Source organism: Oncorhynchus mykiss, chromosome 6 (assembly GCF_057628025.1).
Source record: "Oncorhynchus mykiss isolate SJ-2025 chromosome 6, ASM5762802v1, whole genome shotgun sequence".
NCBI classification, from domain to species: Eukaryota; Metazoa; Chordata; class Actinopteri; order Salmoniformes; family Salmonidae; genus Oncorhynchus; species Oncorhynchus mykiss.
The window spans coordinates 51,726,654-51,739,322 of NC_143027.1; the positions used below are offsets into that span (position 1 = coordinate 51,726,654).

A 12,669-nucleotide genomic window follows, 5' to 3' on the forward strand; every position below is an offset into this window, starting at 1 on the left:
TATGAAATGCTGTTCCATTATGCAGAATATTAATTGTATGGCCTTATAACTTGCAGGGATAAAATGAATAGCCTATGTTAAATATTATAAGCAACTGTGGGTAGCGACCATAACCACATATATTTAACTCCCAATTTAAAGTTCGCAGCCTAACTTTATTTCTTTCCACTGTAAGGGAGTCCTTGTGGTTGTGGCGGAGGGTCAAATAATAGTGGATACTATTTAATGAAGGCCAAATACAAATTATAGTAAAAATAAATAATTATGGACTTCAAACTGTTTCTTTGAACTTTATGCATGCCGCAAGAATTTGTACTTGCCATCAAACAGTTCAATGATCAATGCGGGCAATTAGGAAATATTTATTATATGATACTGCTGTATACTATTCTACATTTTATAATTATTTTGTAGGCTACATTACTTCCAACGTTACCATTGATGATCTGAATGTGTCAGCTTTCACAATGAATCAAACCACCTTTCTTCATTTGCCCGTAAAAGGCAACATTTTTCCCTAAACATAAATGTGTAAATCTACCCATGGGTTCTGAAATTGAGGCAAATATGTACAGTGGGTAGAACCAAGTATTTGATACACTGCCGATTTTGCAGGTTTTCCTACTTACAAAGCATGTAAAGGTCTGTAATTTTTATCATAGGTACACTTCAACTGTGAGAGACGGAATCTAAAACAAAAAACCAGAAAATCACATTGTATGATTTTTAAGTAATTAATTTGCATTTTATTGCATGACATAAGTATTTGATACATCAGAAAAGCATAACTTAATATTTGGTACAGAAACCTTTGTTTGCAATTACAGAGATCATATGTTTCCTGTAGTTCATGACCAGGTTTGCACACACTGCAGCGGGGATTTTGGCCCACTCCTCCATACAGACCTTCTCCAGATCCTCCAGGTTTCGGGGCTGTCACTGGGTAATACGGACTTTCAGCTCCCTCCAAAGATTTTCTATTGGGTTAGGCCACTCCAGGACCTTGAGATGCTTCTTACAGAGCCACTCCTTAGTCCTTAGTTGCCCTGGCTGTGTGTTTCGGGTTGTTGTCATGCTGGAAGACCCAGCCACGACCCATCTTCAATGCTCTGACAAGATCTCGCGATACATGGCCCCATCCATCCTCCCCTCAATACGGTGCAGTCGTCCTGTCCCCTTTGCAGAAAAGCATCCCCAAAGAATGATGTTTCCACCTCCATGCTTCACGGTTGGGATGGTGTTCTTGAGGTTGTACTCATCCTTCTTCTTCCTCCAAACATGGCGAGTGGAGTTTAGACCAAAAAGCTCAATTTTTGTCTCATCAGACCACATGACCATCTCCCATTCCTCCTCGGGATCATCCAGATGGTCATTGGCAAACTTCAGACGGGCAAACATGCGCTGGCTTGATCAGGGGGACCTTGCGTGCACTGCAGGATAATAATCCATGACGGCGTAGTGTGTTACTAATGGTTTTCTTTGAGACTGTGGTCCCAGCTCTCTTCAGGTCATTGACCAGGTCCTGCCGTGTAGTTCTGGGCTGATCCCTCACCTTCCTCATGATCATTGATGCCCCACGAGGTGAGATCTTGCATGGAGCCCCAGACCGAGGGTGATTGACCGTCATCTTGAACTTCTTCCATTTTCAAATAATTGCGCCAACAGTTGTTGCCTTCTCACCAAGCTGCTTGCCTATTGTCCTGTAGCCCATCCCAGCCTTGTGCAGGTCTACAATTTCATCCCTGATGTCCTCACACAGCTCCCTGGTCTTGGCCATTGTGGAGAGGTTGGAGTCTGTTTGATTGAGTGTGTGGACAGGTGTCTTTTATACAGGTAACGAGTTCAAACAGGTGCAGTTAATACAGGTAATGAGTGGAGAACAGGGGGGCTTCTTAAAGAAAAACTAACAGGTCTGTGAGAGCCGGAATTCTTACTGGTTGCTAGGTGATCAAATACTTGTCATGCAATAAAATACAAATTAATGACTTAAAAATCATACAATGTGATTTTCTGGATTTTTGTTTTAGATTCCGTCTCTCACATTTGAAGTGTACCTATGATAAAAATTACAGACCCCTACATGCTTTGTAAGTAGGAAAACCTGCAAAATCGGCAGTGTCTCAAATACTTGGTTCTCCCCACAGTATATGTTTTAATGGCTTCTATATTCTGAACGCATTCGCCATAGTCTACATTCAAGTCTTGTGCCGATCAAATTCAAATTAAAGGTACACCATATTTAAAGAGATTGCTTTAGAGAAATGAACAGATTAACGATACTAAACAAAAATATAAATGCAACATGTAAAGTGTTGGTCCCATGTTTTATGAGCTTAAATAAAAGATCACAGACATTTTCCATACACACAAAAACCTTATTTGTCTCCATTTTTGTGCACAAAAATTGTTTACATCCCTCTTAGTGAGCATTTCTCCTTTGCCAAGATAATCTATCCACCTGACAGGTGTGGCATATCAATAAGATGATTAAACAGCATGATCATTACATAGGTGCACCTTGTGCTGGGGACAATAAAAGGCCACTCTGAAATGTACAGTTTTGTCACACAACACAATGCCACAGATATCAAGTTTTGAGAATGTGCAATTAGCATGCTGACAGCAGGAATGTCCACCAGCGCTGTTGCCAGAGAATGAAATGTTAATTTCTCTACCATAAGCCGCCTCCAACACCGTTTTAGAGAATTTGTCAGTACGTCCAACCGGCCTCACAACCGCAGACCACGTGTAACCACGCCAGCCCAGGACCTCCACATTCGGCCTCTTCAGCTGCGGGATTGTCTGAGACTAGCCACCAAGCCAGCTGATGAAATTGAGGATTATTTCTGTCTGTAATAAAGCCCTTTTGTGGGGAAAAACCCATTTTGATTGGCTGGGCCTGACTCCCAAGTGGGTGGGCCTATGCCCTCCCAGAACCACCCATGGCTGCGCCCCTGCCCAGTCATGTGAAATCCATAGATTAGGGCCAAATTGATTGATTTATTTTGACTGATTTCCTTTAAATTAACTGTAACTCAGTAAAATTGTTGAAATTGAGGCATGTTGCGTTTATATTTTTATTCAGTATAACTGAACAAAAACTCCCTGATCAAATTGGTATGTTTTCTGGAGTTGAATTCCATTTATTTAGTGCGCGCAAGGGAACCCCCCCACGGGGGAACCCCCCGTTACATGCCTGAAGTCTGAAAACCAACTACTGAGAAGTGCGTAGGAAAAGTGTGCCTAAGAAAGAGAAATTTACTAAGTCTGAATCGGCCCCTATGCGAGGCAGCAGCAATACTTCAGGTCACACACACTTTAGCAGCAATCTCATGTATCCTCTTCAAATATCAGAGGTTATACTTTCTTTTATTTCTCCTCTGTGTCCGTAACATTGGCAGGTGAGTCAGGAGAACGTGAAGAGTCTGAATGTTAGGGCTTTGGCATGCTGAGGAGGGAGACGGAGACTGTACAACCCAGCAGAAAGGCCCAGGACAGACCAGGCAGATTTCCTCTGTACAGCTGAGTCACTCACAGTTCCTCCTCCTCATCTCTGGATGGTGTTTCTGATTGGGAGGATGAAGTTGAGATCCTTTCTCAGCTGGAGCATCTGCCACGACTAGAGAGAGTGAGGGGTGGGGTTAGATTTGGGATGCCCCAGGCTCTCAAAGAAAAATGGTGGATTTGCAATGTGGAAGGAAAACAACCACAGTGAAACGTTCCCTAAGTCTACCTCAGCGAACTGTGCTTTGATGGCATCAAACTTGACCTTCTCATGGACTGCCCTGGCTGTGTTGGTGCCATCAAATGGCTCTGAGAGAGCAACAATGGAGAGACAACATTTCAGTTGGGACAGATGCCACATTAAAACATTGACACAGATTTAGCAAGAACCAAAATGTATTGCACCAGCATGTATTGCACAATCATGTTTTGTAGCATAAGTCTCTAGCCCCTAGGTGTCAATATAAGAAGATGATCTAAAAGGGGAGACATTACATCATGGTAATAACGTTTTTTACACAGTCACTACACAACTGAGTGGGAGGCAACTTGGTGTCAGTGTCATGGTTAGAAGTGATTGACTAGTCAGGTCTGGTCTGACCTACCTTCCACACAGATGAACTTGTCTCTCCACTCTAGACTATTTGACTTGGGCAGAGCCTTAGCTTCTCGCACCGAGATCACCTGTTTATCCCACCTGAAACAGAGGAAAGGGAGTGTGTTGTGAGCATGAGTAGACATCTGTGTGTGTGGGAGTTCTAAATGGCATGTTATGGTATTGTAGGCATAAACTTCAGAGCTCAGTCAGAGGTCCTCGGAGCGTCCAGCAACGCTGCCAAAAGGTTGAAGGTCAGTTTCCACCTGTTGCAGTCTCTCAGGCAGCAACATGATACCAGAGAGAAGGGGGAGTGGGAGGAGAGTACATACCAGCTGTGACAGCAGTAAATGACGATAGTCGCTGATCGAAACTCCATATTTGGTGAGTAACAAATGTAATTTGACATTATTAAGCTTGAAAAGCTGGTGAACGGCAGGTTGAATGGCTGCTTCCTGGGCTTAAAGGAGATTCACCATATCAACGTCTACTGTAAGGCCAAATTCTGGTTCAGATGAGCACAAACTGTCATTATATGCAGATGTTGTGTTATTGTATGTAAGTGATCCAATAAATTATATTCTGGCCTTGTTCAAATGTTTAACACTAGAACCGCCATAGGCCAACGGCCACTGACGTTTGATTTTTTAAGTAAAATAAAAGGTGGCCCCCGAAAAAAGTAGTGCCCTGCTCCTTCCCTTACTTTTCCTAAATGTTTTTACATTGTGATTTCAAAATTCTGTCAAATAAGCAAACAGAAAACTATTTAGAGAATTTTTACAATTTTTCCCACACCTATTCCCAACTTAACCCGCCAAGATAATGTGCTGTAGGACATTGGTACCCAGCCAGGTGCTAATGCGTCTCCCTATCTCTCCTCACTGAATGAATGACAAATGGATGAATGGGCGATAATTGTGCATCTTACTTCACAATTGAATTTAAATTGGGCCTAACTGAATGATAAGCAGGATGAAGAGGTTGATTTAATTCAGAAAGACAATAGTGTAATGATGAGGTTGTGTTGTGCCTATTTATCAGCAGCAAATAATTTGACCGCGACTTGCAGGTTGGTTGATTAACGTTTTACTTTGTAAAAAATAAGCCGTTACGGGACTGTTTTATTTACTGTAACTCTACTACTGATCAAATGTATTGTAAGGAAAACTAAAACATGCTACGTGTTGCAGTAGGCCTTTAGAATAATGCTAAACATATCCTTGCCTCTATCTAGGTTGATGAGCGGGAAACAAATGATGCCAGTCAGCCTGCACAGCTGGCCCATAGAAATAACACCATAAACTATACAGATACTAATTTCACACATAAGAGTTAGCCTATAGACAAGATGATGATGAGTGACAATTCTTAGGCCTAATCAGTTAGGCCTATCAAATTGTATATAGAAAAGATGGGTATACCTTGTAATTGACAGATGCAAGGAAAGGAGCATTACTTTATCAAATCCTCCTTCAGAGTCACATGCAGGTAAAACATCTATATTTCTATATAGTCTCAGAAAGTCCATATTCTGCAGATTCTATGACACTTACTTTTGTCAAATAGTGCAGCTGTTTCCATATTTCACTTTTTCCAAGGATATCCGTGCTGTCATTGCAGTCAGCACATGACCACTGGCTACTAAGCAAAAACTAGTAACATAATAAACTTAAAATATGCTATTCTGTCGTCAATGGATGAATGGGCAATGAAAACCAGATGGATTCTGATAATGGTGCATGTGACTTCAATGAAGTGAATGATGAGGATGATGAAGTGTAATAGTGTAATGATGATGAAGAATTGTGGGCGGTCTAATTATTTTATTACGAAAGGCTGGAAATTGTATATAATTTCACCTTGGAGAGTCAAATCAGACACTGAATACAACCCACAATGTGTGTAGCGCACATTGGAAAGACGAACCAAACGAATGGACGCACGGACAGCATTGCAAATGCTGCAGAATTTATATGAGTTGGAGCCGGATGGAGGCTCGGATATTGAGCTTGACGTTGCAGATGAAGAGTCTTCATCTGATTCCCAATGTTTACTTCGAGTCTCCGCCTCTGATGCCTGAGCCTTGCCGCAGAAAAACAGAGCCAACAGATGGTAATTCCATCTACAGTGAGACAGGAGTCTTGGAGGGATAGCACGGTTTATGTGATGAGTGACGAGTTTGTGACATGTAGATGTTGCAAATATTGCAGCACATCAGAGATTGTACTGCCGCTCATGCGCACAGAAAAGGAAATAGTACGTGGGACATGTCTATGGACGACATGGACATACGGCAGAAAGAGCATGGATGTGGAGTCATTTTGGTCTGATGGGTATGGGGTGGATTTCGTCCGAGAGACCATGCCACGCAACCGCTTCAGAGATTATGCGACACCTGCGGCAGGTGCACACAAAACAAGGCCCATGAAAACTGTGTGCAGTGCAACCAATTTGTTTGTGGGGCTTGTAGGTGGTGTTTTGTCTGTTTTGTTTGCAAAGAAAAAAATGAATCATTACAAAGGTGATTGTAATGTAAAAATGAAAGACTAATATTGATTTTGTTTTGGCAGATTTTTAAAAAATACCTTGTACAATAAAAACAATTTATTAAAAAATAACAGGTATTCTAAAATAGATGACTGTTCAACCTGTTGTCATTGGCTCTTGTGTCATGTGCTCTTTACTGTTGCTATAACACATGCTGTATGGCCATTTATATCATAAGATATTACATGCATTTTCAGCAGTGGGCTCCTCCTATGTTTACCAATAACCAAATGAAGGATTCAAAGAAAATAGCTACCTCCTACATGGGGAGGTTTGATGATGCTGTGGGGTTGCTTTGTTGCCTCTGATACGGGGGCCTTGAACATGTGCAAGGAATCATAAAAGCAGCAGACTATCAGTGTTTTGGAGCAATGACTAGAAGTCTAGCAGATGCAGACTTCCTGTCATTGCGCTAACGCTAGTTAGCATTGGCTCACAAAACTACCTCTTTTTATTATTTTTATTTATTTCACCTTTATTTAACCAGGTAGGCAAGTTGAGAACAAGTTCTCATTTACAATTGCGACCTGGCCAAGATAAAGCAAAGCAGCTCGACACATACAACGACACAGAGTTACACATGGAGTAAAACAAACATACAGTCAACAATACAGTATAAACAAGTCTATATACGATGTGAGCAAATGAGGTGAGATAAGGGAGGTAAAGGCAAAAAGGCCATGGTGGCAAAGTAAATACAATATAGCAAGTAAAACACTGGAATGGTAGATTTGCAATGGGAGAATGTGCAAAGTAGAAATAAAAATAATGGGGGTGCAAAGGAGCAAAATAAATAAATAAATTAAATACAGTAGGGAAAGAGGTAGTTGTTTGGGCTAAATTATAGGTGGGCTATGTACAGGTGCAGTAATCTGTGAGCTGCTCTGACAGTTGGTGCTTAAAGCTAGTGAGGGAGATATGTGTTTCAAGTTTCAGAGATTTTTGTAGTTCGTTCCAGTCATTGGCAGCAGAGAACTGGAAGGAGAGGCGGCCAAAGAAATAATTGGTCCTGGGGGTGACTAGAGAGATATACCTGCTGGAGCGTGTGCTACAGGTGGGAGATGCAATGGTGACCAGCGAGCTGAGATAAGGGGGGACTTTACCTAGCAGGGTCTTGTAGATGACATGGAGCCAGTGGGTTTGGCGACGAGTATGAAGCGAGGGCCAGCCAACGAGAGCATACAGGTCGCAATGGTGGGTAGTATATGGGGCTTTGGTGACAAAACGGATTGCACTGTGATAGACTGCATCCAATTTGTTGAGTAGGGTATTGGAGGCTATTTTGTAAATGACATCGCCAAAGTCGAGGATTGGTAGGATGGTCAGTTTTACAAGTGTATGTTTGGCAGCATGAGTGAAGGATGCTTTGTTGCGAAATAGGAAGCCAATTCTAGATTTAACTTTGGATTGGAGATGTTTGATATGGGTCTGGAAGGAGAGTTTACAGTCTAACCAGACACCTAAGTATTTGTAGTTGCCCACGTATTTTAAGTCAGAGCCGTCCAGAGTAGTAATGTTGGACAGGCGGGTAGGTACAGGTAGCGATCGGTTGAAGAGCATGCATTTAGTTTTACTTGTATTTAAGAGCAATTGGAGGCCACGGAAGGAGAGTTGTATGGCATTGAAGCTTGCCTGGAGGGTTGTTAACACAGTGTTCAAAGAAGGGCCAGAAGTATACAGAATGGTGTCGTCTGCGTAGAGGTGGATCAGAGACTCACCAGCAGCAAGAGCGACCTCATTGATGTATACAGAGAAGAGAGTCGGTCCAAGAATTGAACCCTGTGGCACCCCCATAGAGTCTGCCAGAGGTCCGGACAGCAGACCCTCCGATTTGACACACTGAACTCTATCAGAGAAGTAGTTGGTGAACCAGGCGAGGCAATCATTTGAGAAACCAAGGCTGTCGAGTCTGCCGATGAGGATGTGGTGATTGACAGAGTCGAAAGCCTTGGCCAGATCAATGAATACGGCTGCACGGTAATGTTTCTTATCGATGGCGGTTAAGATATCATTTAGGACCTTGAGCGTGGCTGAGGTGCACCCATGACCAGCTCTGAAACCAGATTGCATAGCAGAGAAGGTATGGTGAGATTCGAAATGGTCGGTAATCTGTTTGTTGACTTGGCTTTCGAAGACCTTAGAAAGGCATGGTAGGATAGATATAGGTCTGTAGCAGTTTGGGTCAAGAGTGTCACCCCCTTTGAAGAGGGGGATGACCGCAGCTGCTTTCCAATCTTTGGGAATCTCAGACGACACGAAAGAGAGGTTGAACAGGCTAGTAATAGGGGTGGCAACAATTTTGGCAGATAATTTTAGAAAGAAAGGGTCCAGATTGTCTAGCCAGATTTGGGAGAAGGAGAAATGGGGAAGGCTTGGGCGAGTTGTTGTGGGGGGTGCAGTGCTGTTGACCGGGGTAGGAGTAGCCAGGTGGAAAGCATGGCCAGCCGTAGAAAAATGCTTATTGAAATTCTCAATTATGGTGGATTTATCAGTGGTGACAGTGTTTCCTACCTTCAGTGCAGCGGGCAGCTGGGAGGAGGGGTTCTTATTCTCCATGGACTTTACAGTGTCCCAGAACTTTTTTGAGTTAGTGTTGCAGGAAGGAAATTTCTGCTTGAAAAAGCTAGCCTTGGCTTTTCTAACTGCCTGTGTATAATGGTTTCTAGCTTCCCTGAACAGCTGCATATCACGGGGGCAGTTCGATGCTAATGCAGAACGCCATAGGATGTTTTTGTGTTGGTTAAGGGCAGTCAGGTCTGGGGAGAACCAAGGGCTATATCTATTCCTGGTTCTAAATTTCTTGAATGGGGCATGTTTATTTAAGATGGTTAGGAAGGCATTTAAAAAAAATATCCAAGCATCCTCTACTGACGGGATGAGATCAATATCCTTCCAGGATACCCCGGCCAGGTCGATTAGAAAGGCCTGCTCGCTGAAGTGTTTCAGGGAGTGTTTTACAGTGATTAGTGGAGGTCGTTTGACCGCTGACCCATTACGGATGCAGGCAATGAGGCAGTGATCGCTGAGATCTTGGTTGAAAACAGCAGAGGTGTATTTAGAGGGCAAGTTGGTTAGGATGATATCTATGAGGGTGCCCGTGTTTAAGGCTTTGGGGAGGTACCTGGTAGGTTCATTGATAATTTGTGTGAGGTTGAGGGCATCAAGTTTAGATTGTAAGATGGCTGGGGTGTTAAGCATGTTCCAGTTTAGGTCGCCTAGCAGCACAAGCAATGAAGATAGATGGGGGGCAATCAGTTCACATATGGTGTCCAGAGCACAGCTGGGGGCAGAGGGTGGTCTATAGCAGGCGGCAACGGTGAGAGACTTGTTTTTAGAGAGGTGGATTTTTAAAAGTAGAAGTTCAAATTGTTTGGGTACAGACCTGGATAGTAGGACAGAACTCTGCAGGCTATCTTTGCAGTAGATTGCAAAACCGCCCCCTTTGGCAGTTCTATCTTGTCTGAAAATGTTGTAGTTTGGTATGAAAATGTCTGAATTTTTGGTGGTCTTCCTAAGCCAGGATTCAGACACAGCTAGAACATCCGGGTTGGCAGAGTGTGCTAAAGCAGTGAATAGAACAAACTTAGGGAGGAGGCTTCTAATGTTAACATGCATGAAACCAAGGCTATTACGGTTACAGAAGTCGTCAAAAGAGAGCGCCTGGGGAATAGGAGTGGAGCTAGGCAGTGCAGGGCCTGGATTCACCTCTACATCGCCAGATGAACAGAGTAGGAGTAGAATAAGGGTGCGGCTAAAAGCAATAAGAATTGGTCGTTTAGAACGTCTGGAACAGAGAGTAAAAGGAGGTTTCTGGGGGCGATAAAATAGCATCAAGGTATAATGTACAGACAAAGGTAAGGTAGGATGTGAATACAGTGGAGGTAAACCTAGGTATTGAGTGATGAAGAGAGAGATATTGTCTCTAGAAACATCATTGAAACCAGGAGATGTCATTGCATGTGTGGGTGGTGGAACTAATAGGTTGGATAAGGTATAATGAGCAGGACTAGAAGGACTCTAACATCCTTCATGCTGGACATAGACCTAAAAATGGTATCAACGAGTTCATCTGACTCTGGGGAAGTGGATAAAGGGCCTCATTGCCAAAATCCCAAAGTATCCCTTTAATGGCAGTTAGTTGCCTGGAAGTTACTGTAAATTTTGCATTACCTAACTGGCAACTAGGGGTTCCATGTTTGCCACGGTGCCTAGTGGCTGCCTTGGTAGTTTCCTCCTGGAAAATTATCCATAATTATTATTTGTTAGGTGTTTTTAATGCACATTATTTTTTAACAACCTTTAGTTTTTGATAGCTTATCAAGTATAGAACACAGGAATCAATTGTGTTTAATCATCATCATTAAATTAGCTGACATATTTGCAGTGCTGCCAACTTTCACGCATTGGCCAAGAGACACGCGCATTTGACCCGATTCTCACGCCACACCTCATATCTCACACACTGAAAAGTACTGGTTATATTTTCTAATTAATTAAATGCGTTAACTTTTCAACTGTGCTCCAAATAATTTTGAAAGTGGTGCATCTGCACATGCAATTTAACATATTGAGCAAAAACTTGATCATTGTCCTGTCTTGCCACAGCACTGTGAACTGCAACACATTGAAGAATATGATTGGTCTAGTTACAGTATGTAAGGGATCATAGGGATTGGATGTGCGTTTTAAAGAAACACCCCTTAAGATTAGAGTGAAGCTGAATGGAGAGAACGTTCTCAGCTGAGCTTATAAAACTAAAAAGAGCAGCAAGGAAGAGCTATTTTATGTACAATGTTGTCAACATAATTAGGTTGCTGTTACTCCCATCCCTATTGCAGAATGCAGCCTTTTGACACACTTGCATTAGTCCCCTCGTTTGGTGATTGGCATTTAGGCTGTGACAACGAAAAGGCAGTAGACGGACCTACAGATTTGTAACTATGAAAATAATTTTGTCAGATTGCAAACCCAAAAGTGTCAATTAAATAAATAATTTGGTTAGGGTGTAGGGTCGTCTTGTCTTCAGACGATTTTATTTTGCATTTACTTTATTTACCTAATCAGTGGAACAATTCTTATTCTTAACAATGAGCTAAAATATAGTGTAGTTATACTGCTTGTCAGCAAGAAAATTACTTTTGTTCCCCACACTTGTTTTATTATCACGATTCTTCCCAATATTGTCAGTGTAATCACATATTGTCACGCCCTGACCTGAGATATCTCTGTTTTCTTTATATTTTGGTTAGGTCAGGGTGTGACTAGGGTGAGTACGCTAGTTTTTCCATTGTCTAGGGCTTTTTGTATGTCTAGGATTTTTGTAGGTCTAGATGATTTGTATGTCTATGGTGGCCTGATATGGTTCCCAATCAGAGGCAGCTGTTTATCGTTGTCTCTAATTGGGGATCATATTTAAGTAGCCATTTCCCTTTGGTGTTTGTGGGATCTTGTTCTACGTTTAGTTGCCTGTCTGCACTATTCATATTAGCTTCACGTTTCGTTAGTTTGTTCAGTGGTCATTATTTTAATAAATTAGAATGTAAGCATACAACGCTGCACCTTGGTCTCCTTCGTATGACGAATGTGACACATATTTGAAATCTAATATGCCTATTAATGTCTTAAAATGAATTATATGGGGCTATGCATTTTTGCAGCCATTCATGGACAGTTTTGCATATTGATATTCATTAGGTTCGGTGATTTAGAGAAATGAATTGTTATAACAAGAACATTTTCAAACACCCAGCACTTGTGAAACATAGATCAGGGGTGTTCAACCCTCATTGAGAGCAAGCAGGATTTTCTTCCATCCCTCTTTTAAAGAGATAGTTCACCCAAATTAGAAAATGTTTGTGTTCTTAACTTTAAAGCAAGGCGACTGCGATCTATGATTTGGTTACCCAATGCCATCCACCATTAATATTAGTATTTCCTGTGCAGAGCCTTGTTGTAGTGGTAACACGCCCCGGGTAACACTACCCGTCGCATACAACTGTCCACATGAGACCAGGGTTCAATCC

At 42.1% G+C, this 12,669-nt stretch overlaps 1 protein-coding gene across 2 annotated transcripts in view; it reads right to left on the reverse strand.

The window, feature by feature from the left end:
• Window positions 1-2,305: 2,305 nt before the first annotated feature.
• tent2 (terminal nucleotidyltransferase 2) overlaps window positions 2,306-12,669 on the reverse strand; it is a 44,208-nt gene continuing 33,844 nt past the window's right edge. Inside the window, exons 13-15 of one of the 2 annotated variants that reach the window (XM_021606785.3) lie at window positions 4,110-4,201; window positions 3,734-3,813; window positions 2,306-3,619 (exon numbers count right to left, since the gene is read on the reverse strand). In XM_021606785.3, the coding sequence (XP_021462460.3) occupies window positions 3,548-3,619; window positions 3,734-3,813; window positions 4,110-4,201 (244 nt within the window). In that variant the 3' untranslated portion in view covers window positions 2,306-3,547. The remainder of the gene's footprint in view (window positions 3,620-3,733; window positions 3,814-4,109; window positions 4,202-12,669) is intronic. The other variant, XR_016496748.1, reaches the window with a different exon arrangement.